Genomic DNA, 26237 nt, shown 5'->3' with positions numbered 1-26237 from the left:
TAACGCTGTGACGAACGAAACCCGCCGCCACCCTCCCGACCCTCAGCTACGGCGGCGCAAAGCCCGACGGGAGTTGTAGTCCCTCGGCCGCCCCGGCCCGCTTGCAGCCGCCGTCAGAAAACTACAACCCCCAGCAAACATCGCGCTCCGCTGGGCCCGCTGGGAGCGGCCGCCGCGGCGGGCAGCGCGGTGCATCCTGGTATATGTAGTCAAGCTGCCAGGGCGGGATGGGGTACGGCGGTGAGGGGAGACTCCATTTCCCGGCGGGCGGCGCGGAGCGTGGTAGGGAGGAAGGCGGTCAGCGCCGAGATGGCGGTTGATAAGGATCTGCTGCAGCTGGACCTCTACGGCTTGTTGGGGGTCGGCGAGAAGGCGTCGGAGAAGGAGGTCAGGGTCCGCGGGCCGGGAACCCTCATGGGGCTGCGGGGGGGGGGCTCGGACCGGGGCCCCCTCTCGTCTTTCCCTCAGGAGCGGGGGCTGTTGCCGAGGACAGAAGGCGGCTCGGACGTGGGGTTGTGTTTGCTGCTCTCTGGATATTTAGCTGAGCGATTGCTCCAGCCGCTGTTTTAATGTCATATCGCCGCCCTGGGCGCTGCCGCGTTGTCGGCTGGAGCTAGTCACTGGGCAAGCCCGTTTTTTTCTGGTGTTGACTCTGCTGCTCTCAACTTACCCTTCCGTTTCCCCCTCTGAAGCCTGTGGGGCGAGGCCGGCTTCGGAGGAGGATGAAATCAGTTGGAGAGAACTGCGAAATTTGTCTCGAGCGATGTTTCTCTCGCTTTGTTTGCTTATGTGCCTTCAGAAGGAGAGCTCCTACTGTGTGTACCAAAAATCTAGTTGTTAGAGGTGGGTCTGGGCACTGTAGGTTCCCATAAGTCATCTTGTTAACTTTGTGGGTTTGGAATTACACGTTTCCATTTTTTCTTTAATTTAATTGGTAAGTCAACACTGAACGTGAGGTTTGAGCAACTGAGCTGGGAAAGCGACCTTTTCAAGGGAAGTAGGGCTCTGAGTAAAACCATTAGTAACTGAACAAAGCTAAACTTGAAAGGCAAACTTTCATTTTGCTCCTTAGGCTTTCTTTTGGGTGTTTTGTTTTGTTTTTTCTTTTCTTTAGCAGTAAAGAGCAGTAGCAGTACAATAGGGTAAAGATTGGAAGCTACAGCCTGGGCATAACCAGCAATTGTGTCTGAGGCTGCCTGGAAATTCCATGTGTATGAAGCACAAAGCAGGGGAACAAGCCAAATGTAATGCACAGGATTGAATGAGATGAAAGACTTCAGGTGACCTCAGCTGAGGTGACCTGCTGAGCTAGTCACTGGGGGAAAAGGTTGATAAAATTACGGCTTGGATGTTATGGTGCAACTTAAAAAGTGATAAGTGTAATTTAGAGTGCTAATCCTTGATGTAAAAGACTTGAACCAACACAAAGACCCTTTGTATGCAGAGCAGCATAGCCAAAAGAGATGAACAAAGGGGAGCAAGGCTGTCAAAGTAATTTAACCTCACTGTTTAGAGAAGCCTTATCTGAACTTTCCACGTAGAATGGTTATTGCAATAGTTGTGCCTGATGCACAGGGAGGAGGCTTACCTCTCTCTTAACTGGAGCCTTGCTTAGGCAGGAGATAGGATTAGGCCTGTGAGGCTGCGCTGCACATTTCCTTTCCAAGAGCTGTGTCCACCAGGTGGTGCCGGGCCACTACTTACTCTGCTCTTTTTCCACAGAGGACTGCTTGGCAGTGGAATGGAGCAGCTTTTCTTCCTTTCCTTTCTTGCATGCAGATGCGTCCTTGACAAAGGGAGCTCAGATTGTTAAAAGTGACTTAGCTCAGAAAGTTGTCAGTCTTTCTTTGAAGTGTAGATGAGATTAAACAACCTTTGGTCAAAAATTATTCACCTTGCCAAACTCAGGTGTGGCACAGTAAATGGTACTTTCTCTGCCCCAAAGTTACGGCTGCGAAGAATGCAGTATCCCCCTGGCTAGAAAACTGCCTTGGTGAACGAGACTTGGTTTTGATGATCGTGAGGTTTGACTGCTGTAATACAGTGCACCTAGAAGTAAAACTTCTGGCTCTGAAAAGCTTAGACTCATTCAAAATATGGCTGCCTGCCTACTAAGTGTCCTGGGCTCAAATGCTTATCCTTGCGGTACAGTGTGATTAAAAAGGACAGGTCACTGTGCTGAGGTTGAAAACTGAGCTTTTCAGAGGTCTCTTGCTATTACAGTAGGCTGCTTTACCTTTCGATAGGAGGATGTAATGGAGCTATTGTCACTCCAGAAAGTGTCTTTATTTTCTGTCAGGCCTGGGGGAAATCTAGTCATGCAAATGAATGCTGGTTCAGCCACAGCCTTCTACTTATGACAGGGAGGTGTGGTTTAAGTTGAGCAAAACGAACAACAAAAACAACAAAAGAAACACTCTGAATAGTAATTTTTTTGTTTCTGCAGTGTTTTGTTTTGTTTTTTTCCCAAGTTGCTTTTCTCAACACAGGCTAAACAGCACCAACCAGTAAATATCAATTCTGGCTCTTGCAGGTTAAGAAAGCATACCGGCAGAAGGCCCTGACTTGTCACCCAGATAAGAACCCAGATGATCCCAGAGCAGGTGAGATGGGGCTGTGTGGACACAGACAACTCTTCATGTTTGTTTTCACATGTGCAGACTCTTCGAAGTGGCTCTGCTTAACTTCAGGTCTGTCTTTGCACGTAATTATGGGAATGCCTGGGTATATGTCATGTGAAGTTGTACATAGGCAGGACTAACAATTATTTTCATAACTATTAGAGAGCTCTGGTTTTTGAGGTTGAATGCGTACATGTTGATTTTAGAAACATCAGTGATAAGTCAGTGCTGAAATTATATTTGCACATCTCAGTCTTCCCACGTGGTACGTGAATCCCAGACCTTTGGCCATGCTGTCCCCAGTGTTAACTGGCTGGTCGCTATTTCAATTCATACCTCACAGTCAAAACTTAAATAGCAAGCTTATAAATCATATTATCTGTGGGCGATGCCCATTTCTGTCTGTTAGAGACAAGGCCCTGACTGTGTGGGACTGAGTATACCTAAACTGTTAGCAAGGTCTGGCTTCTACAGCTACTCTGGTTTTGGGTTTTGTAGCTATTGGTAGCAGTGAACAGCAGTGGTAACTAGAAGGATGCTGTTCATCAGGACACCTCAAAATAAACATCTTTCTGTATCTTGCATTTTCCAGTTTGATGGGCTACAGTCTTATAGATTGAAAACTTATAACTGTAGTACAGAGAATTTTTCCATCAGAAAAAAAAAGATTTTTAGCAGCAGTGAGAGGAAAGCCAGGGGCTTTGATAACTGCAGAAGGTTGAGAAGTGATTTGAAGTGTGTGGGGAGGCCTCCGGCTTATATGTATAACCTTCCAAGAAGAGGGTCAGCAATGTTGATGTAAAATGCAAAGTTTGAATCTTGGGCTGAAAAGCTATTGATATGAAACGGAGAATTTATTTGTAACAGTGTATTTTGGGCTGACTGCAGGTTGAGTAGTACATTTCTGTAGAGGGGTTCTGTTGAATTCATGTTTTCACGATTTCTGTTAAAGTGAAATGGTCCCAGTTTTTGTTTCTTAATTCACACTGAAGTTTATGTAACAAATGTCGTTAAGTTGAGGTGGTCCTGGCTATAGGTTGGCTTACAAATGCTTTGGAAAGATTATTCTTCTTTCTGATGTTCTGCAGGTCTCTTCCATAAGGGATTGTCTTTTCTGGTGCATCTCCAGGCCACTAGCATGGTTTTCTGCATCTTACCCTTTTTTCTTCTAATTCCCAGCGGAAGTCTTCCACCAACTGTCTCAGGCCTTAGCCGTGCTAACAGATGCAGCAGCAAGGGTAAGGATGCCCATCCGTTGGTGATGTTGGGATTGTGTGGTGTTACTTTCTGCAAGCATGCTGGAGAAGTGTTGGAAACTCTCTTACTGTCTGTCCTGCTCTCTTTGATTGTGACTTCATGAATGCAAGTCTCCTCTGTTATTCCCTGTAGTTCTCTGTGAGATCAAGTAGTGGGTGCCAGATAAGAACTTGGACAAGTGTTCTTTTTCTGTGCTGGGTGTAGCTCTGTCCATTTGCTGCATGAGTGAGATACTGTCTTTAATAATGTGTTAGACTGGGGCATATCCCACTTAAAAAAAATAAATTATAACTACCACTGATTCAGGGATGCATTAAATTCCCGTGACAGCGGTGCATTTGCGGTTCCCTTGAAGTCAAGGTCTGACAAATAAGTAATATCTAGATGTGATTGCTAAGGCTCAAAGCCTTTCTTTCCATGGAGGCACAAGAGACTTGTAAACAGAAAAGCTGAATCATAGTCATGATCTCTGTCCTTTTGCTGCAAGAGCTTTGCAGGCTGCCAGATGTAGCTTGGACTCTTTTCTTGCTGTCAGGAAGTGGCTGAGTGCCTACTGCTCAAGGCCTGAAAGTAATCTGGACATGTGAAGGGAAAGAATAAAAACAAAATAAAAATGAGCAAGTAACTCTGTCCGGATAAACTCGGGAGAGAAGGCATGTTAAAGTTTCAGATTATAAGATTTAAAAACGTGAAATAACTCTCCTCTTTTCAAACATTGGCAAAGCTTGTAATCTCCCCTCCAAGGGGCAGTTAAGCTTTGGCATCCAAGAACTTTCTGGCTTCTACATTTTGAAAAGGAAAAAGTGTTTAGCAAACCCTTCCTATGCAGGAAGGAAAAATATTAGCTTTTCTAGTTTATAAATCAAGACCAGTGCTTTCCTGTACAACTATTCTACAAGTAATATTTGAGCATTTGTGCTGGTCTGTGCTTTACCTAATACAGAAAGGTTCTGCGTAGGTTGATGAACAGATTATCAACTGTTTTAAACAGGCGCCAGTGAAAGTGCCAGTTCACCCCAATTAATAAGTGAGTTCTTTCATGATATTTGCGTTAACTTCCAACACTTTTAGGTGGAATGCTAGCAAGAAGCAGAAAATGCTTTACCTCTGCTTACAGTGTTTCAATGTCTGATCTCGCCTTTATTCACTGCTTTCCATTTTATCTCTTCTGCTTTACATAGTTTTGCACTATTGTGTCGGTTCTTTGACAGGCGGCGTATGACAAAGTGAGAAAGGCTAAGAAGCAAGCTGCAGAAAGGACACAAAAACTTGATGAGAAGCGAAAGAAAGTAAAGCTTGGTAATAAAATCAAAACTTTGTTTTCTCTTGGCTTGAAGTCTTCTTTAGCTGGGTGTTTGTTTCTTCTACTGCTGGAATTCACTATTGATTAATCTGCTGCCCATTTGTGATGGCTGTGGTTTCTTTGTGCCCGGTACAATAGAGCAGCCATCTGAAATCTCCCACAGTCATAGCTGGGGATGGTCCTACTCTGGGAAGGAATTAGGGGCTTTGAGTGTTAAGACTGCTGATACATTGATGTGCCTGGGCAGAGGAGAGGTAGCAGAGCTCTTGGGACTCTACTTTGAAATTGGTGTAGGCATAGCCAAGTTTGTGATCTTTCAATCCGCCTTTGGTCAGCAGTGAAAATTCTCTTTGGATTGTTTTGATTTTGTTTCTTTGCAGATCTTGAAGCCAGAGAACGAGAAGCCCAGACTCGTGAGAGTGAAGAGGAGGAGATCAGGATAACGAGATCATTAGAACAAGAAGTAATGATAAATTCTTAGATTTCTCTGCTTCTTTTGAGAAGAATTGCTGAAAGACTTTACAGTCATAATGAAAACCATGTGATGAGATGCAGCAAATCTATGTATGGCAGTCCTTCAGCCTTTTGGATTAATGGGCTCTATGCAAGAGAGGCATGTAGATGGGGTCTTGTAGCAGTCTGGCAAATGAGTCAGTCTCAGGATTTTATTTTTTGTCTGCCCTTTTCCTTTTGCATAGCAGACAATAACAACAGCTGATTGGTTAGATGCTGGCTGATAAGGGACTGTGTCACTAGGATCATGAGGGGTCCATTTTTATGAGCGCTGGAGCTGTCGTAGGGGAACTAGCAGGAGGGTTGCCTCAGGAGATGGGTATATGACAAAAGCTCTCCTTGGCAGTCTTTATCTGGCATGAACCAACCATGGAACTGTGCCCTCAGATATCTGTGCTGTCTTACCTCTGCTGTAGATAATACGCCTACGTGAAGAAGGCTCCCGTCAGCTTGAGGAGCAGCAGAGACTCATTCAAGAACAGATCCGGCTTGAAAGAGAGCAGCACATCCAAGGTGAGAACAGATGAGATTGGAGCCCTGAGCCAAACTACATGCATGTGGGACTCCAACACTTCTGTAGACAGAGCTCACATACAGATGCAGCCTTCTGACTTGGTCACGTTGCCATATATAGGATCCTACTTAGCACCTTTTTCACGGATAAGTCAAAAGACTAGTATTTCTGTGGTGTTGCTTTCTTATATGTGGCATGCTCTTCTTTATGACATTGTTGCTGCTTCTTTTCAATAAATATTCTAAAGCATTGAATCTGGATGGTCTGATGTGGAACCCCACAGTTATGCTGGAGAGAGCCTAAAGTCCTGGTTATCTGTCACAATTAAAGCAGTCAGTGTTGCAGACTCTAAATAGGGAATGACTTGAGTTTGCAAAAAATAATAGTTGTCATTGGGTTACTACTTCTGTATCCCCTTGAAAGTTCTCAGTACTTACCACCCAAAAGAGACTCAGTGTGGAGAACAAAGTTTTGTTTAGTCTATGGTTGCTGAGGCTTTACTTTCTGGAACTTGATTCTCTCATGTTGCTTGGGCATACACAGTCTTCATCCCAGGTTTGTACAAAGACCAGCAACAAATCTTTCAGGAAATGAGCAACATACTGAACTGAAAAACATCTGCATTCAGTGCTGCAATGCAATAGGTAGTTACTGTATTTGAAGTTGTCTCCCTCTCATTCTTGTGGGCTGTTCAGTAATTTGTCTCCTTCATATAGGAGGTGATGAGATTTTTCCAGAATCTCATCCTTTGGTATTCCTGAACCTCACTCGCATTCACACATTTCTATAGTGAATTGCCTTTTTAAATATTGTGTATCTGTGTGGGCTTAAAATACAGTTTTATGTTTCAGAAAGTTCTGTTCTTTGTTTCAAAACTAGGTAGAGTGCTGTTCAGGTTTTCAGTTCAATGGGAAGATTTTATTATCTCTTGCTTCCTACTCCTTTCATTCTGGCAGAGGCTATAGTATAAGATCTGTTGCTTTTTCACAGGAAAAATATTGATCTAATGAGTGGGGGAAAAAAAAAACCCACAACAAACAAAAAAACACCACCAGAGGTCCAGATGCAGAAACTCTTTTTGGGGTCACCAGGGGTTTCCTGTATGACTGTAAGTCAGTCATTCAGCCCACCCTAGCCTTTCTTAATTTAATTTCACATATCAGGAATTGGGGACGATGTTGAGCATTTGCTTAGTGTAAAATATTCTGAGATCCTTGCTATGAGAGCACACTATTATAAAGTATTTGGTTGCAAGGCCAGGCTAAATTCTTAGGCTATGGTATCCTGTTTCTTGTCTACCCTTAATTTTTCCACACTTGTTCCCACCAGCACAACTCTCTTGCAGGGAAAAATGTTGCGGAATCTAACAGATCTCCTGCTTGTATTTTTGCTTAGCTGTTTCTAGCCTTGATTGTGGCAAGTCTGGGCATCATAGAAGGGAAAAATGCTGACATCCAATATCCAGTCTGTACTACAGTTCCTGATAATAGTGTTGCACAAGACTTTTGGGGCTGAAATGGTTTAGTAGAAATCCAGAAGTGTTTGCTATTGCCATATGTACATTCTCAGGGTGAATTTTGTGCTAAATGCTCTTTAGCCGAGGAGTTTGCACCCATGTCCTTTCCATCTTTTCCCCCCCCCCTCTTTAGGCAAGCAAGAAAGAAATGGAGCAGAAGGCAAAATAACTCCTAAACTCAAAGTAAGACATCCTTATAAAGCTGGGTTTTGGTGAAAACTGATAGAACATTATGCACCTTTGTAAGACAGAAGGGACACTTCAACTCTGCTGAGTTGGCTTGTCCCTTTGTACAGTGGAGGTGAAGTGCCACTATATAAAGTGCATCATGCACGTGAACAGCTCCTGTCATTGCCTTTAAAATACCCTTCCTCCCTCACTCTGTTCTCTACTGTCTGGTCTAGATTTTTGAGCCTGAAATGGAGTTGTCTCTGCTTTAAGCACAGGGAAACAGCTGATTACCCTCATATAGCCATTAGTATGCTTTCAAGTATGATTTTTTTTTTATTCCAGTGAGCAATGTTTCTCCCTGTTCCCCAAATAATTTGTTCCCTTTGCACGTTCTGGTGTTGAGATCACTGTCTTGGGAATTCTGGGAGTGTAACTGTAAATAGCAAACTTGATTAATGTGCAGGTGGCAGGAGCTGCATTGAGTATGGCAAAATGTGTTCAAATGGACAAAATTAACTTGTCATGTTTATTTACCAGCTAAAATGGAAATGCAGGAAAGAAGATGAGACGAGAGGAGGGTACTCAAAAGATGTTCTGTTGCAGATCCTGCAAAAGGTCCTGTCTGACACTCTTTCCTACTACTTGATCTTCCTCTTCTCTCAATGGTATAAGAAAGGATAGTAAATTCTGCAAAGCTACATATAAACTGGAGTGGCTCATTTTCTTCTCTGTTGTCCAGCTTTCTCATGCAATTTTCAGAGATCATCAGCATGATCCATTAGCTCTGAACTGTTCCCCAGCTAGCACCTCTGTCTCACTCCCAGCAGGGACTCCTGCTGAAACAGAGCAACTGCAAACTCTTCCCACTGAATGGTTCACACCCTGCATAAAAGTTAGTCTGACTGTGTGGTTATTGTGCACTTTTGCCTTCACTTAAAACACTGTACACTAGCTGCTGTGGGAAGTTCAGAGACAGGAATAGACAAGCCTTTGGTCTGATTAATCCCAGCATGTGATCATTATTTTCCCTTCATGCAAATATCTCCTGTAGCTCTGACTGAGCTAAGCAGCCCTCTTGCACTGTGGCTTGCTGGAAGCAAAGTGTGTAGCTGCATGCCTCCCCAGAATTATTTCCTGGAGGGACAGAAATTATGACAGGTTGGGATCAGTGAAATCATGATGCAAGACAGAAAGGGTGATGGCTCAAGCCTCATGTCTGTGAAAACACATGTTTTCTCTTTGCATTTGTTCCATAAATGAACTTGACATCTCTTCTGGGTCTGTAATTAACTTTTCTTTCTTTCTCTGTCTTAACAGTATGGCGATGTGCTTAATTTGTTGATCTCAAGTAGGAAGACTGGGAGCGCAGTCGTGGAATTTGCTACAGTTAAGGCTGCTGTAAGTCTGGCGGAGACCCCAGATGTGTGTAATGGAGGGTGGGCAAGAAGGGGTGTTGCAGAAGAGAAGGGTTAGCAAACTGGCGGCCTACAGACACTGCCTTGTCATTAAGGCAGTGGAGAAGGGTAATGAGAGTCTAAAGGTACAGATGCATGAAAGGAGTGACAAAGCTGGAGGCATAAACCCAGAGCAGATCATGCACATAAACAAGCAGGCTGTGCATGTAAAAGGCTGAGGAAAGAGACACTGCTTTAAAAAGCAGGCACTGAGCTATTTGATCAGCTCTCACTGAAGGTGAATTACCCATTGTAGAAATGGGCTTAATGAGTTTTAGAGGTTATATCGGGCATTTGAAGTTTAAAAGAAATCAAAATCTCTTGACTCACTATGAGTTATAATAATTCATGTGGCTGTGGAAACAGAAATCATCAGTTACCCTTAATTTTAGTAGTTCCATCAACGTAAAGTTATCCTGTACAAGAGTGTCTATTCCTTGTCACCTGTTCTTTCACTCATATATCCAAATAATCAAAAAACCCACCAGAATTGTCTGTGACCTGTTTATCAAAAGTACTGGCACTGATATGTTCTATCTATGCTTAATGCAGATGTGGACTTTAAAGGGTGCTTCTCATGTAGGGCAGCTGTGAAATCTTCATTGTTTGTGCTCTACTTGGCCTTGATGCCAGGCTGAGATGGAAAAACTCTTGTGATTGTTAGTGACCTGTGAGGGAGTGGGGTCTGAAATTCAGATGGTGATGGAAGAATATTTTCATTGTTAGGAGATGGCTGTGAAGAATGAAGTTGGCCTGATAAATAACCCTCTAAAGATTTCCTGGCTGGAGGGCCAGCCCCGGAACAATCCCAGCACTGTGCTTTCTGACAGCACTAGTCAGCCTAGGACTTCACAGGTAAGGAGATATAGGCTGCTGTTATTTAAATCTGTTTCTATAGCAACCTAAATTTAACAGTGTGCCTTGCATTTGTAGTAAGATATGTTGATTCCCAGCAGAGCTGAAAAGGAGCTCTTAATGAAAGTCTTGGCTTTCTGATGAGCCTTTTCATGCTGGAGCAGTGGCTTTTTTTAAAGGATCTTTTGCCTGAGTAGCAGCACACTGAGAACACAAGCTATTTGGATGACTGGATCTTCACACAATCTGACTCTCTCTCTTCCAAGTGAAAAATGAGGATGTTCCTTGCTCAGCCCAAAGCCTCTAATGCCATTCTTCTGGAATTTTTTCTAATATACTTTGACTGTGGGAATCTTCTGGCTGATAGCTGGTTGAAGGGGTCTCCTAGAAGGTTTCTTTGAGAGGTTTGGTTACTCACTGCATTCACAAGAGGATGAAATTTCAGTGCTGAAAGGAAACCTATATTTTTAGGGTCTGCAGGAGGGAAGAGAAGGCAATATCAAATTAAATATCCTTGTAGAGACCTTATTGTCTGGTTTGGGTCCTCTTTACTGGTATGGTTACTTTGAGCGCAAGGTGTTTGTTAACTCTTAGCTGCTTCCTGTTTATTTCACCAGATAATCCCTCTGAAGCTGTTGGTCTTGTATAACAAATGTATTCCAATCACAAAACACATGGAAGGCAATAACATCTAGTGGTTAAAACATAGAAACCAACCTGAGGCCATGCTGCAGCAAATTGTTGGCTCTCTGCAGTGGGAGATGTATCCACTTCTTTTGAAGCATGTTACATTACACTTTGCTCTGTAGCACAGAATTTATCATGTCTTCTGATCTAGTTAGTAATTCCTTTGCTGCAAAGGGACCTGAGATCCTTTGCTGCTTATTTGAGTTCCAGTTCAAACTTCATGTGACACATATTCCCCTCTCCTCATTCCGTGTGGTATAAAGATCAAAAAGATGTAATTGCTGAGAGGACTCCTGCCTCATGCTCTACAGGTCCCCTTAGTCTGTGTCTTGATCAGCCTTGTGTGTGTTCACTACCTAAATATTTTAGCAGCTTGTGAGATTGTTCAGGACATCCACTCTCCTGACTTTTTGTTAACTACTTTATTTATAGTAGATGCATTTATACATCAAAATGCCTTGTTGTTATCCTAGTTTTGTTTAGGGTTGTATGTTTTCACTTGGGATGCATGTTCTTTGTCTGGACAGTCTGAGAAGCATAGTTTCCCAGAAACCTCAAGCAGAGGCAGTTATAACGTCATAGCCCAGGAGCCAGACAGATCTCCATGCACAATGTAGAACCAGTGAGAGTCCTGCAGATGCAGCAGATTCACAGAGGTGGCCAGAGTGTTAGAAGGTAAATTGGGGAAAAAAGCAGAATTCAGTCCAGCTTATTTGAGTATCTCGCTAGTAGAGAATGAGAACTGGCTCATTCATACCTAGGGGGGTTGCTGGTGCAACTGGAGCTTGGTGTGGATTCTTGTCTCTGGGTTCAAAAGCTTGGCCAGGCTTTTCACTGAGTTTTGACTGAGTTTATCTTGGCTTGTGTCCATGACCAAAGCTTGTTAGTGTGGAACTGCAGCGTCTGCCTGCTGTGAAGGATTAGCTTGGTGGAGCAGCAAGGGAGAGCAGGCTAAAGCAGCAAATGGTGTTCATGCTGTGTGGAGGTAGTGACTCACTTCTGTCCAACACAGCCTTGTCAATCCCATATTAGCTCTCAAAATGGTGAGGAGTTATGGCCAGTGACTTGCATCCTTTCCCAAGAGTTGCACTACTGATGCTTGTCTGTCCTTTTCTACTGTTTTTATGTGTGAGCAGCTGCAATTTCTTTGGTTACATTGCAGTCTTGCTGTCCAGGCTAAGATCTCCAGGCTGCTCTGGTTCCTGCTTTTCCTACTTCCTACTCCAGACCCTCCCCAAATCCTCCTGATGCTTCCAAAATCTGTAATTTGGTAATAGCTTCTCTTGGCTGTAGTGCTTCTAGTTGACTTATCCTCTTTGTCCTCAGCTATTCAACTCTAGACTATACAATATTAGGTCTTTTCAGATATCTTTTACCACTGCCGCAACCTACTCCTTGCCTCATCCTTTCATACCCAGTCTGGCTTCCCAGCCATCAGGGTCCACATTCTTGCTTTCAAGCTGCACTAACCTCATTTTGATTTAAGCTGCCCTCACTTCCTATTTGCTGCTCCCTCTGGGTTGCTCCTATTTTAGTCTGAATCCACCCCCGTTTGCTCCTGCTCTGCAAATGCAGCTCCTTCCCTGCTCTGCTTCAGAAAACAGCCAAAGACCTGCAGTGTTCTCATGGCAACGCGCTCACTACTCGCCCACTTCAGAGCTGTGTCTGCTCCCTGCCTGGGGTAGTCAGCCAGGAGCTGTGCACCAGAGCCTTCAAATAAAGGACAGCCATGCACTAATTACACCAGGGGAGCTTTGGAAGCAGTGCCCAGGTGAAAGCAAGGCTGATTGTTCAGAAGTTGCGTTGTGAGGAGGCAGTAAGTTGCAAGATACTTGCCTCCACAGTTTTGGTTGGCTTGTTTTCTTTGGTGCATGTTGTCCAGCAGTTCCTGGAGAGCTGCTGGAGCCAAACAGGTGAGTTATGCTATGGATTGGCCAGTACTACTCTAGGCTATTTTAGAGCAATGGCTATTTGATTGCTGCAGCTCTGAATGGTTCAAAGCACACAACAGCTGTACAAAGCTACGAAGAGCATATTTTTGCCACGACAACAGCATAAAGTACTCGCTTTTGGGAAGGTCTTCCTTGCACCTTTAGTAGTGGGATCTCCCTGCCAGTGCTCCTCATTCATTTTGGGCCATTCATTCAGCCACATTAAAGTGCTGAGAAAAGCCTTTTGTCTGGCACTCCTGCATCTTTCCTAAGCTCCTTTGAGGTTTCGTAGAGTTTGTTTTATATTATCTGACTTTACAGCCTGATGTGAATCTAGTAGGTTGAAAGCTGTCTGTGCCTTCTCTGAAATGTCTCTGTGTACTTTGCTGTAGCTGGCTTCCAAAGCTTGTGCTTATCTGGGTGCATGGAGGGGTTTTTTTTGTTTTTTTTTTTTTTTAAAAAAAAGAACCCTAGTATCTAATCTACCTATGAAAAAGGTAAGAATTGGTGACCCAGTAGTTTCTGCAGTGTCCTTTTAATAGCTTGCCCTGATACTGCCTAAAATGTTCTCAGCCTGGCAGAGCCCTTCCCACTGTCCAGCTCACGGGCTAAAGAACTGTTCATTCCCACGCTGGGTCTTGACCTGAACTGTGTGCAGTCTCCTCAGGGGAAGGTAAAGTACCAGCAGCTCTAGCCTTCTCCCAGCCCAGAAAAGCAGAGCCACACTGCTTCCCCACCCTCATAAAAACCTGAAGTGCTAGAGAGGATGGATCTTGATCACTACAGATGAGGGACCTGTGCTCTTGGTGCCTGGGCTTTTTCTGGCTTGCTACCAATGAAATGAGGCAACAAGACGTTTCCAGTCACAGATACATTTATTCTTCCATATCTGTACAGCTGATAGATCAGTGCATGCTTCAGGCAGCAGTATCTAGAGAAATGTCTTCTGCTAGTAGGATAAATTGCTGTTGCTGTATTTCGAGACTATATGGATGCTTACCTGTTTCCAGGCTGGGAGTGCCAACTGCACTTGAGTTAGGGGAAAAGAAACCCACAAGAAAAAAAAAAAAAGGGGGGGGGGGGGCCGGCGGCTTTCATTTTTCACATCCAAACATGGTGGCAGAAGAAACACCAGTTTCTGTCTCTTGACCCTTGCCATAGCTATGGCTTTGAGAGGCAATGCCACTGCCTCCTTGCAAGCTCCCTGCTTATCCACAAATGATGTATGCCATATCCCTTTCTGTCCATGTTCTGCAGTATCACAGTCACATCCCCAAAATAACAAGTCTTTTGCCATGCAATGCCATTCTTCCATGAGGAGGAGGAGATGCACAGTCAAGAGTGGGAAATTCCCAGTGTGGAGAATGGAAACTTGCCCACGAGGTTCCAGCAGAGACATTGCTCTCATCTGAGCACAGAGCCTGTGAGCTCTGCTCCAAAGGACTCCTTGGCAAGGACAAGGACAGTCTGTGGTGGGTTAGGTGAGAACAACAAAACAGGCCACACACAACAGGAATGCTGCAGTATCCTTCCTCCTGCTAGGACTAGAGAAACTGGCAGCAGCAGTAAGTAAATGTGATATGTTAAATGATAAATACCTTCAAATGGCGTAATCTCTTGGATTCTGTTTCCTGAGGGTCTGCAGAACATCCTCAAGAAGTGATAGCCCCAAATCCACTTTGAAGGATAGGAAGGGATCAGACAGGTCAGAAAGAGTGGTGCCATTCTGGGAACCTGTCTCTGAGGTACCGCAGTCTGTAGCCTGGTCCTTGTGGAATTGAGTTTGAGTAGCTTTGTGGTATTGATGAGTAGCACCAGAAAAAGAGATGTCAGAGTGAGAATCTGTGTGATCTATGATGTTAGGGCAGCTAGAACTGTCCAGGTACAGCCGGGGAGGCTTGGGAGGTGCTTGTGCCTTGGCTAGGTTTTGCTCACTCTGACATGACAGGTAATCAGACTTGTCCTTCAGATCCCTCAAGCATTCCCTCTTCTGGCACTGTCCATCACTGTCCAGAGTGTGGCTGTTCTGATTCAAGATGATGACTTGGTTGCCCAGCTTTTTGTGTCTCCTGAGTGAGAAACGTCTGAAGAACGTTGTGGACTTAATGGACCCTCTCCGCCAAGTATCCATGCTGATGAAAGGCAACAAGAAGAAGGAGACTGCTGACTCTTCACAGTCAGGTGTTGGACTTAAGTCGCAGGATCAGCAGCAAGTCACACAACAGGAACAACCTCTTCCTTCCCTGTTCCTGTAGCTGGGAGGAAAACAGAGAGGCTGGTATTGCAGGAAATGCAAACTTCACACTATGTCCCTGTGTTAAGGAGCAATTGCCCTGTCTTAGATATTAAGGAGTCTCCTTATTCAGTGGAGAAGGAATGGCGATGTCTGAGCTTCTCAAATCTGTGCTGCAGAAACAAGCTGATGAAGAACAGCAAAGGCACACAGTCACCATGAGAACAGATTTAATCTAGCATCTAGAACAGAAGGGCACTTTGGTACCATGGTAACCAGCCACCTTCATGGTGAAGGGCACAGTATAAAAATCTTAGTGGGTGGTTAGGAAGAGAGATGGTGACTCAGTCACACTGAAGGAAACCATAGAAATACGGTCAAATGGAATTCTAAAAAGTAACAAAACGCAGATGTAAAAGACAAACGTTAGGAAAATTGAATGCAAAATAGACTTACGCTGTGTCGGAGCAGCACCTGAGTCCAACAGGCGGAGAGAAGAAACTGCTGAAGCACTCGGAGAACCGTGACCACCACATTCACCAGTATGCTGGGATGTTGGAAGAAGCAAGTCCTGGGACGGTTCAGCCAGGTTGGACCCGAAATGCTAAAAATCCACAATGCCTCCTTCTCTTCATGTGCCTCCTGTTACTGCTTCCCAGGCTGCAGTTCCTTATGCGTATGTATTTGTTTTGAGCCAAGCCCTTGCTGAGTCAGCCACGTCAGAAACTGGGTTTTACACTATTGGTAATTGCCAGGATTGCAGGAAGTAGGTGTGTGGAGTGGCAAAGCATCAGCCCACACTCTGCCTGAGGAGAAAGCAAGCTTCCTTAGAGGCATCCAGATTGCTTGAGAACTGTCAATGTGAATACTGACTTGTAGCCCACCTTGAATCAGGCTGTTTCTTCTCTTGGTGCTCTCCCTTCTGCCACTTCTGATGGCTTGTTGTATCAGCAGGGCTCCCAAATGAGGTTGGAAATAATCTTTTGTCTGTTAAATTTAAATCCAGAGTGTGAGGTAGCGATTCAGGTTTGTATGGGTGATTCATCTGCATGAGTCGCATGTAGACTATTTCATTCAGCCAAGCAAATGACAGTAAGTATCTGTGGTTAGTGGACAGGAACTTTGAAGAAGCCTAGTTCTGCCACTGAAGGGTGATACAGTCTGGTGCTTTCTCACATACAGTGAAAATCTGTGCTGTGCAGTACTGAAGGGTTATTTCATTCATGCGGCTCCTAACATACCAATTATGGCATGTTAGTCTCTTTAATTTCCCAGTCTAAGTTTCTCATCTGTTGTGGCCTTCTATTTTGTCCTTGCAGCTAGACACTCTGCAGCTGGAAGAACCACTTTGCTGGCACATGATAACAAATTTGCACTTGCCCCATTTTCATGCAGAATCTTACTTAGCTATTCTATTGCCTTTTCATCCCTTCTATTTTCTATTTAAGATGTCCTTAAATCACAACTAAATCTAGTTCCTAGAAAAATGAACGTGAGATTTTTTTTTTCATTCACCTTACGTCAAGATGCTTTTATTTCTACCTGAACTGTCAAGCAAATGAGATGGATGTTTCCAAGCATTGCAGTGCTTTGAATACATCCGAAATAGTAAGGCCACCTACTAATGTTAAATGGCTTTTGAAAGCAGAGTGCCAAAACCACCACTTTGCTCTGTGATAGCAGCTGTCATCTGCTGCCTACATTTATTAGGTAGAGTCTGCAATCAACTTAGTTGACGTGACAGTTGCTACCACGCACAGCAGAAAGGCTCCAAGAGCTTTTGAGAACTAAAACAGTCTTGTGTCAGGTTTGGCAACACACCTGGTCGTTTTCTTTCTGCAGTTGTTTCCATGACTGAACCACAGAAAGGTTTGATTTTTTTTTTTTAATGGCATTAGCCGTTGTAACGGATGAAGCGTATACTGGACTTTGGTGCACAAAGTGCACCAGTGTTGTACTTGCAGAGCAAGTCTGTCATATAAAATAACCAGCCACAGCGAGGCAAGCCATGTTTCCCCATCCAACATCATTGTGAACAGGGAGTAGCTCCAGCAGCAAGAGGGTAATTCATGCTCCCTGTCTGTCCCACTCTATCTCGTCAGCAACACTTATGAAGCAGGCTATTTTCTGTAGGCCAGGCAGCTTTCGCACCTTACCTGATTTCTCTGGGGTCATACCGCTATGAACCACCTTCCTGACTCAAACGAGCGTGTTGTGAGTGTGATTTATGGAGAGGGGGGCTGGGATATATACTGTCCTTGACAGGTTGCCTTTGTTTTCCGCTCCTAGGCGTCAGTGGTATCGGAACGGGATTACGAGAGCCTGGTGATGATGCGGATGCGCCAAGCAGCAGAGAGGCAGCAGCTTATTGAACAGCTCAAGCGGGAAGAAGAGGAGGAGTCTCACACCTAGCATGAGAGAGTATGGATTCTCCCCACCCCATCATTCTTCATTTCCAAAGCTGTTTCTTAATTTAAGTCAATAAACCTCCTTTTTTAAAACTGCTGTAGGAATACAAGTTCTCAGTGATGGCAGCCCTTATCCCTTTCTAGAGTGAGGATAAAAAAATGGCTGCATAAGCTTCAGAGTAAGTGTATTGACCTGTCAGTCTGTGTACTCAGAGCAGCTGCCTAGTCACAGAGGATGTGGTGTGAGAGGTGCTGTCAGAAAACCAAACCTTGGAGCTTCTTTTAGCTCCTGAAAGCTTGTTCAGGAGCTGTGGGTTCAGGAGGCTTTGGCAACAACTGTTTAAAACAACTCACAGAAAGACATTGGTCTCTTTAGAGAAATGTTTTATTGGTGTTACCCCTACGGCAGGATTGATAAATACACAGTCCCAAACAATCCAGCATTGCAACTGCTGCTGTTAAGATTACAGAGCCTATACCCGAAATGTTCACAAGACCTTTCTGTGCTGCTCTAAGGCTGTTTCAGAAACAATGTGTTACACTTGAATGGCACTCTTGGGGCTGAAAGTCTGATGATGCTGCTAACCACAATCCCATTGGGGAGAGAAATCGGCCTTGCTGCCGACTGAAGGGATTCTCAAGGAGCACTGTGCAGGTTTAGCAGTTCCTGCTTGCGGGTCAGGGATGAGATAGCATGCCATCCATGCTTGGCCTCCCCTCCCTACCCACCACGGCCTGGGAGGAAGGCATGCCCTGAACTCTCACAGCTCAGCATGTACCTCTCTGGGGCGGCCCTGAAGAACAGCCAGACAAGTCTGTTATTTGAGCTTCCGCCAATGCATGTTAAATAGGAGATGATTAAAATGTAAAAAGATGGTATTTGCCAGACTGCCATTCAGATGAATGCAGAGATGGAGCCATCTGTTCTCTGTGCGTGATTTCCTCTGGACTGGGCATACCTTCCTCCCCCCAGTCTTGTGAAATGGCAGGGGTGGTAAGTTTCCATTGGGTCAAGTTCTGCCTCTACACCACTCCTCCCCCCATGCCCGAGTGCCTGGAGTCTGGGACAGAAAGGAATTAAGGGGAAAATGTTTGCTGTCACTCCTGTGCAAGATGATCCCCAGCAGGATAGCGTCTGGGAGGAACGCAGCAGTCTTCCTCACTATTCCTTGTGGAGGCACCACACCAATGTCTGGCCCACGCCTGTCATGCTCACCACCCGGTAACCACAGCTCTCCAGCTTGTTCAAGACTATCCGCGGTGCATCGTTCACGTAGTACTCCCAGCTGCAAGGAGGAAAGGGGAGAAGAAATAAAATGAGGTGGAGAAGGAAGAGACAAGAATTTCCTTGTGGAAATGACTCTGCCTCACTACTAAACTGATACAAGACACAGCAATAACCACATCGGCATACCGTCTGTGTGATGCAATGTCTTGGTTAACCAGATGGGGAAGGCCAAAACCCACAGCTACCAAACCAAGGAGAAAGCCTGTCCAAAATGAAAGGGTTATGTTAAATGGAAACGTGGTTTGGGGACCGGTTGTCCAAAGCCACATGCTGCTCGGTTAACTGGGCTGAAACTGCAGCAGAGGGGGTTCCCAAGTATTCACAGCAGGGAATTCGTGGAAAAAGAGGATAATCTCTGCAAAGCAGGGGAGAATGATTTAGGTGTTCCTAAGGAATGAAAAAAACAATGTTTTGCCTGTGTCAGAGCATGTCAGTAGAAGGGGTGTTTTTGAGAGCCTGTCCTTGAAATTTGGGAATTGGAAAAAAATGCTGCCTTCAGCCATTCAAAAGTATTAAGCTTTTGAAAAACCAGAAGTCATCAGTCCTCAACAGAGCTGCCAAATAAGGTGGAGCACAGGCTCCTCTCTACCCCGGCTGTTCAGAGCAGTTGCACGCTGTGGATGTCTAGGAACTGACACTGGGGATCTCTGTCCAGTTTTTATTCCTCTATGGTTTCTGCTGGCTCTGTGCATTTGGAGCAGAAGCTGTCCTTCCCTCTGCCTGATCCCTGAGGCTGCTTTTCTGCAGAAGACTTGAGGGCTGTGAGACTGCTCCCACCGTAAAGAAAACAGACAGTGACTGCAGAGTGGAAGAGTAGCGCAGTACAGACACAAAATGGGCTGAATTAAGTGGGGAAGTAGCAGAGCTGAAATGGCAAGTACAACCTTCAGTGCTGGATTTGGCAGCCTTTCTGTTCCTTTAATGCAGTCTTTTTGGATGCAGTATTTATTCAAGCAGATGGGATAAGCTTCATAATAGTTTAGCTCTTAGATGACTCACTGTGCCAGATAAGCTGGTAATGATGGGCTACAGGATCACTGGTGATCTTGTTTGGGCACCTTAACAAAAACTCTCCTGATTTTCATACTAATAGCAATAAATAAAGACCCAAAAGCATTTCCAAAGTTGGTCTTGCTAAGATTGCAAAACATTAATGGAGTAGTGAGTGCTTTTAAAGCATGAAATAACGCCAAGATGTGAAAGCTTTTTCTCAGTTTCTCAAGACAGACTATACTTTGCTATAATTATAGATGTGGTGTAAAGATAATATGTATTATTATAAGTGTCTTTGAACTTAATGCTTTCTCTAAGAGGCTTGCCACATACCCTTCAGATTCACATGTTGGAGTTGGTAAATATTATTCCCATTATGCAGAGGAAGGAGCTGAGGCAGGGATTGTTTGTTATTTGTAGGAACCTAAAAACCTGAGTGGCTGAGCTAAAAGCAGAAGGAAAGCTGAGTTGCCCAGGGCTTCAAACACAACTCCATATTGAATGAAACAAAAGATTGCACACAGTGCGTATCAAACATGCCACCGTCTCCGTGTGCAGCTGGTCTGAATCGGGATGGAATGGCTGGCAACATTTGCAAAGCCTTTCCTCCCAGCTAAATGCCAGCAGAGAACAGAAAAGTCACCCCAGATTGGAGAGGACTTCTGCATTTGCACATCGTTAAGAACGTGACCCTGGCTGCCCTGCCTCCCAGATGTGCCAAAACCAGAGCACCCAGATGAGTGAGTGTGCATGGGGATGGGATGGAGCTGGGGCAGGAGCATCCTCCACACGCAGCTCTTTTTAGTGATGGAGCAGACAACCTCCTGGTGATACCTGCCCAGCTGTCCTTTTGGCTTCCTCGAGGATAGGGTTTGGCAGTGCCTTGGGGAACAGCTAAGTTAAAGTATTAGCAGGTGCCTCAGACCTCAAATCCCAGAATTTGACGGAGAGGCATCGGATTTCATTTTAAGACCAAACAGTGCCGATAGCCTTTATAATTACAGGAGATGCCGGGGACGGTGTCCAGCAGTCATCCATGCATGCCTGTCCACCTGGGGGGACCCAGAAGAATCCCCTTTTTCTGCAGCAGCCAAGGGTCAGGCTTTTGACCCAGCGCAGGCTGGGGCAGAGCCCAGCTCTCCCCTTGCTAAAGCCCAGATGCCCCCCGGGTTCTGCCTCCGCAGATCAGATAGGGGAGCGACAGTGCGTGCCTGCGCCGGCAGCTGATTGAGCTTAATGATGTGCCATTTGCAGTAGCTAGCGCAGAGCTGCATAACAGGATCAGCGCTCTCCCTTATTAGAGGTAATTAAGTACTTCAGCTGTACATTACAGTGCCCCAGCAGGTCCATACTGCTTAGACCTTTTCTTTCAGGCTCCCTCCAAGGTCACGTTTAAAGTTTTGGGGCCCACGGTGCTACAGGAAGGGCAAGATTTGCAGCATCTTATAGCCGGGCTTACTGCTAGCGAAGCCTTGCAGTCAGGTGGATGGAAAATCCTGCTTGGCGGCGGTGCAAACATGGGAGCTGTCATCCCTGGTTGGGATTTTTGGCAGAGAGGCGGCCAGAGCTCACCCTGCTGGCATGCTGCCGTGCCTCTCGGGGCGTGAGCAGCCACATTCCAGCCGGGTTATTTTCTCCACCCCCTGTTGTTCAAGCACAAACAGGGAAGACGTGCCGCAGGGACACAGTGGAGTTACCCCAGGTATAACACAAGCCGTACCAAGAAGCAGGTGGGGCAAGAGGGAGCTCAGAATGCTCCAGGCCACAGGGAAGGAAGGAAGGTGGTGAACCCACCAGGGAGATCCCATAGAAAGCGCAGAACCCTTCTCCCGAACAAGCAGAATGTGGCACTCCGGTTCCTTCCAACCCTGCATCTCCGCCCTGGCTGCTGGGGCAGACACCACAGAGGCATTTTATCTTTCTTTGCCTTTCTTTTCCACCCGAATCCTAGGGTTCCTTGCCCCTATCTCTCAGGAGCCAGCTGCACTTCTTCCTCCTTGAAGCCTCTTCTTTTTCTCCCCCCTCGGGTCTCCCTTCTCTCATTGCATAACTCCCTGCCTGCTCCCGGGCTCGGCTTGGCAGGCAGCAGCACGAAGCTGACACTGCTGCCAATCTCCTGGCCACCCACAGGGTTGGGAATAGCAGTGCGGAGCTGGCCCAGCCCAGCAAACCCACCCAGGGCTGCTCGGCAGGGAGACGAGTGACGAGAGGGGTCCGCAATCAGCCTTCCTGCAGATGGGGGGAGATGGCAGTGGCCTGAGTTTGCACCTGGAAGGGTTTCTCTTTAACGGGGGGCCTTCAGTATTTTGTTTTATCTCCTCTGTCTTTAAAATCTCCCACCCCATTCAGGTTTTTAACGCTGCAGGAGTTGAGGACCCAGACCTCGATGTTTGCCAGGCCAGTACTGAGTAGGTGGGTTTTCCCAGCTCCGCCGATGGAAGTTTGAGAACATGCTGGGACCGAGAGGCCCCTTCTGTTTAATGACTGGTTCTCCTCCTACTCCTCCTCTGCACCACGGCACGAGTGGGCAAGCTGAGCAGAAACCTAACCGCTCCTCTCTGTTGTTTTAATTTGCATTTGGGGTTTTGTTTTGCTTTGTGTTTTTTTTGTTTTCCCAGAGAAAAACAAGAAGTGAGATATCAAGTGGGGAAAAAAATGGGCCAAGATGTAATGAACATGCTGGTAACATCTCCAAGTTGCACTTTGATGAAGGCTGGTGTCAAACTTAGTGTGGGCAGAGAGAGAGACGGGGACATGGAGAAGCGTCAAATACATACGGCTTGGGAACACGCAGGCTAATGGGTGGGAGTCGGGGGGGGGGGGGACACACGATGGGGAGCAGCTCCAACCCTGGGGCTCAGCAGACCAAGGAAAAGCTTCAGGAGCCATCAAGGGGGGCCAGCTCAGATGCTCGGTAACGGGAAGAAACCTCAAGCTGCACTAGAGAGTGGGACGGGATGGGACAGACTGCGGACAAGCATCTGAGGTGGCTTGGCACCAAAAAAGGCCACAGCCAGAGTAAGGCTGGGATGGGCACCGTTTGCTTCTGAGCACCTCAGGGCTGGAAATGATAATAAGACAGGGGAGGTTTGTCTTTCAGGATTAAGGGTGGGGTGAAGGCAGGTAAAGTTACGCAGAACAATTCAAATGCTCCCTGTGCCGTTTTTTTTTTTCAGCTAGGGCATGCGTCAGGTAACAACTAGAAGCATCCCCAGCGTATAAGGGGTAAAGAGAGGCGGGGAGGTGGGTCAGGGCTAAAATGGGGTCAGAGCAAGGAAAAAGAAAGAACTTGAAATATCAGCCAGCATTTCCTCGGGTGAGCATTAACAGGCAGGGGCAAGGACACGTGCATGCCCTTTCAGCATCAAACTAGTCCCAGGATTAAATGTGCAGCTGGAAGGTGCCACGGTGAATATAAGGAGTGAAAATGTTCCAGATTTTCTTGGGAAAATAAGGAGAGGGGAGTGCCTGAAATGTCGCAGAGGAGGACTTACAAGTGGTTCCCCAGCATGTTCCTCTTCGTGGCCCCCAGGAAGCTCATCAGGCTGGGATCTGAGTGCTCATCTCCCACCATGGTGGGGCCAACCTCCTGCAGGGAAAGGCAGCAGAGCAGGTGAGCAAAGGGCTGCAGCACAGCCACCCTCCCTCCCCGCTCCCCAGCACAGCTCCAGTAAGAGCTTTACTGGGAAGGGAATTACTGTGAGCCACCTGCCCGTCCCAGGAGAGGACCCCGGCGGCTTTGCTCCTGGAGGACCACCTGCTGCCTGAGCTTGCGGTGGCTCCAGTCCTCTGGGATCCTCCACTGGGAAGTCTGTAGGACAGCAACGAGGCGCTACTCCCAGCCTCATTGCGCAGAACAGGCAATCTGTGTGTTTTACCATGAAATGAGCATCCCCGGGCCAGTTGGGGACCATTTGCCTGTCCTGATAGAAGACAGCTTTTGGAAATGGCTCTGCTAACTGGGAAGGGTGAGAAGATTGGAGCGAGAAGGCAGCACAGAGGGATTGGGGCAGATGAGCACCCATGGGATGGCGGGGGACAGTCACGCTCCCTTGGAAGCGACAAGAGACCGGAGGAGCTGGGGGAAGGCAGAGACGTGAGTCATCTCGCCACCAGAGCCATCAGGTGGACTTCCCACACGTCATATGGGGGGGACGGGGACATTTCTGTACGGTGCTCCAAAAGTGTTATTTTATGAGATACTCCTGGGCTGGAGGTTTTCCAGAACTAAGTACAAGGGCACAGGAGATAATGACAGTGCCAATGTGACCTCCACAATGATCGCCCGCTCCCAGCCCAGCGCCAGCACAGCCGGGGAGCAGCCGGGGAGGGCAGCATCCAGCTGCCCTGCAACACCAAGGCTGGAAGAGCAGGGAAACACAGCCCGGAACACTGTCCAGAGCTATGAGGGCCGGTGAGTGGCAGAGACATCGCACACACGTCCATCATGGGACCCACAACCCACCCCTCCTTGCTCAGCACTGATGGGGCTGCTAAGACCCTCCATGCTCCAAAACCCACCCCTGCACCTTCCAGGCTACTCCTGAAAATAGCAGCATTTGATTGATTTTGATAGGTGCAGCAATTGTTTCCTTTTAAATCTCCGCCATGCTACTTAGGAAAAGTTTGCAGGTGAAAACTGTTCTTCTGAGGGATGTCCCCCATTCACTGGCAAACCTATGTCACACCATTATTATCACTTTGTAATACACAAAGGGCTGCTCAACCCTCGTTGACCTCAGAAATATTTTAAGTATCAGCCAGACCCTTTTTGACAGCTCTCTTCTCTATCACCCCTTGGAGAAAGCAAAGCCCAGGAGCAGGACAAGGGTCCCTGAGCCTCAAACAGAGGTTGCACACGGAGGTTGGCGGGCTGCACGCTCCACGTTACACCATGGCGTGAACCCCTTGGTCCTGGGGCAGCAGGACGGGAAGCCGTGCGCTTTGACCCACGGTGAGTTTCGCAACGAAGCGGCCGGACAGTCTGACAGCAGAGAAAGCAGAGAATTTCTAGTTGGCTGGGAGAGCTGAGAGAGCTGGTCTGGGGAGAGCGGATGGGTGAGGACTGAATGCAGCAGAGAGGGTGAAATCCCTCCCTGACAGCATCCATCTACAAACCGGCATGGGCAAACTGCGCGTCAATCATGAGCCTCAATCAGATCCCAACTAGAAGCACTTAAGCAGCGCCACTAATCAAACATTTTAGCGAGCTGTGCAAACACGCAGGCACGCTCAGGTGCCTGGAGTGCTGGAAAAGACAGAAACTGAAGCAGAGGAAGAGCCTTCTCTGCTCACTGCTGCCCACGGAGCCCTCCTGCCCGCAGCCCAGCACTGTGAACCCCACGGCAGACCTGCCGTGGGAGGGAGCGACTCGTCCCTGCCCTGACCGCTGCCAGGAGAAAGCAGCAAAGTCAATCACCCCCTGCTAGGCCAGGACAGGCTGTTTCCAGCCGCGGCTCTATGCCAGGTTTCAGGTCAGAAATGTTTGCTTTGCCCTGCTAAAGAGCAGAGTTTCCAAAGTCTGCGGAGGGGAAACAGGCTAAGCTACGCTAATCTAGTCCGCCCTGCTGCATGCCTCTCCCTAAAGTGCTAGCAACCCCAAGCATGTGGTGCTTTCTGTAGCTCAGTCCATGATCATTTAATCAATTGTACGATGCCAAGGATCAGGGCCAATAGATGCTTCGGTGCCACAGCATCCCCACACGTCCTCATCCTCAATTCACTGCTCGCTTGGTTTGAGATGTGTGCCTAATGGGACATCTTCAGCGACAGCAGCAGCATCTTTCACCAACTCCTGCCAGCTTGTCCATTTGCTTTTTTCACCATTGCCCCCTTCCTTTTGCAAAACCACATCATCCTATTTTGACTTTCAGATGTATAGTTCCCCTTTGTGTTCAGAAAAGGAGAAAACCCCAGACAAATACGTGGCTATCTGCTCTTGCGGTCCTGGCAGGACGCACCAGCTGACGGTGGGTCGGCAGCGACTGCTCTGCGGACTGCAGATGCTGCAATCATTAGGAAGTAACGTTTCCTTTATGACTTTAAATGAGAATAACGGGCTCTGTGCTCAGCCCAGGTCTTGGCCAGAGATCCGGGCCGCTGCTCAACAACCCCGCTGCCCGCAATGCCCTTCCCTTTGGCTTCGGCGGCATTTTCCACCCTGAAACGGCTGTTTGGGGAAGAGGGAAAACCCAGAGCGAGGACACGTGGCCAGAGATTCGCCGCTTTGACGTTCACGGGATCCTACAAGTCTCCCCGGTGACGTTCCTTGCTGTTCAAGAGGGGAGCGGTTTCGGGGGGGAAGGAGCAGGGGTACGGGCACCCCACTGCTCTCCTCCGCCCCGACACCCGCCGCCCCGGCCAGGGCCGACGGGACGGGGCGAAGGGAGGTGCGAGCGGGGCTCTGCACGGCGCGGTCACGCCGGACAGCTCGCACCGTAGCCGTGCCGGGGGGGGTCCCCCCAAACCTGTGGGGTGTCACCCCCGGAGCCCC

The 26237-nt window shown here is 47.0% G+C and overlaps 2 protein-coding genes across 4 annotated transcripts; one reads left to right on the top strand and one right to left on the bottom strand.

Moving 5' to 3' along the window:
• The first annotated feature begins 273 nt into the window (after positions 1-273).
• Positions 274-17552, top strand: DNAJC17 (DnaJ (Hsp40) homolog, subfamily C, member 17). 3 transcript variants are annotated; one of them, XM_010564342.1, is made up of 11 exons: positions 274-387; positions 2534-2603; positions 3801-3859; positions 5090-5177; positions 5562-5644; positions 6111-6207; positions 7858-7907; positions 8433-8510; positions 9213-9293; positions 10076-10204; positions 17345-17552. In XM_010564342.1, the coding sequence occupies exons 1-11, from the start codon at positions 310-312 to the stop codon at positions 17465-17467; spliced, it is 936 nt and encodes a 311-aa protein (XP_010562644.1). In that variant the 5' UTR covers positions 274-309; the 3' UTR covers positions 17468-17552. The 3 variants fall into 3 exon arrangements, with proteins under 3 accessions (XP_010562644.1, XP_010562645.1, XP_010562646.1); XM_010564343.1 differs by lacking the exon at positions 17345-17552 and adding an exon at positions 14792-15063; XM_010564344.1 differs by lacking the exon at positions 9213-9293.
• Positions 17553-17641: 89 nt separating this feature from the next.
• Positions 17642-23592, bottom strand: GCHFR (GTP cyclohydrolase I feedback regulator). Its single transcript, XM_010564391.1, has 3 exons — positions 23443-23592; positions 23239-23333; positions 17642-18749 (listed from the first exon to the last, which is right to left on the bottom strand). Exons 1-3 carry the CDS (start codon positions 23590-23592, stop codon positions 18626-18628), a joined length of 369 nt encoding a protein of 122 aa, XP_010562693.1. The 3' UTR covers positions 17642-18625.
• Positions 23593-26237: the final 2645 nt, after the last annotated feature.

This window comes from Haliaeetus leucocephalus, unplaced genomic scaffold (genome assembly GCF_000737465.1).
Source record: "Haliaeetus leucocephalus isolate CR32 unplaced genomic scaffold, Haliaeetus_leucocephalus-4.0 Scaffold177, whole genome shotgun sequence".
Taxonomy (NCBI): Eukaryota; Metazoa; Chordata; class Aves; order Accipitriformes; family Accipitridae; genus Haliaeetus; species Haliaeetus leucocephalus.
The sequence above is the reverse complement of the archived record's forward strand: the minus strand, read 5'-3'. Positions and strand labels throughout refer to the sequence as shown.

What these genes read in the sequence shown, in the direction of transcription:
- DNAJC17 (XM_010564342.1), top strand. Translation starts at nt 310, where the DNA reads ATGGCGGTTGATAAGGATCTGCTGCAGCTGGACCTCTACGGCTTGTTG. An exon ending in CCCAGATGATCCCAGAGCAG is followed by an intron (nt 2,604 to 3,800) that starts GTGAGATGGGGC and finishes TCTAATTCCCAG; the next exon opens with CGGAAGTCTTCCACCAACTG. An exon ending in CGAGATCATTAGAACAAGAA is followed by an intron (nt 5,645 to 6,110) that starts GTAATGATAAAT and finishes CCTCTGCTGTAG; the next exon opens with ATAATACGCCTACGTGAAGA.
- GCHFR (XM_010564391.1), bottom strand. Translation starts at nt 23,592, where the DNA reads ATGAGGCTGGGAGTAGCGCCTCGTTGCTGTCCTACAGACTTCCCAGTG. An exon ending in GGACGGGCAGGTGGCTCACA is followed by an intron (nt 23,334 to 23,442) that starts GTAATTCCCTTC and finishes CTTTCCCTGCAG; the next exon opens with GAGGTTGGCCCCACCATGGT. An exon ending in AACATGCTGGGGAACCACTT is followed by an intron (nt 18,750 to 23,238) that starts GTAAGTCCTCCT and finishes TCCTCCTTGCAG; the next exon opens with CTGGGAGTACTACGTGAACG.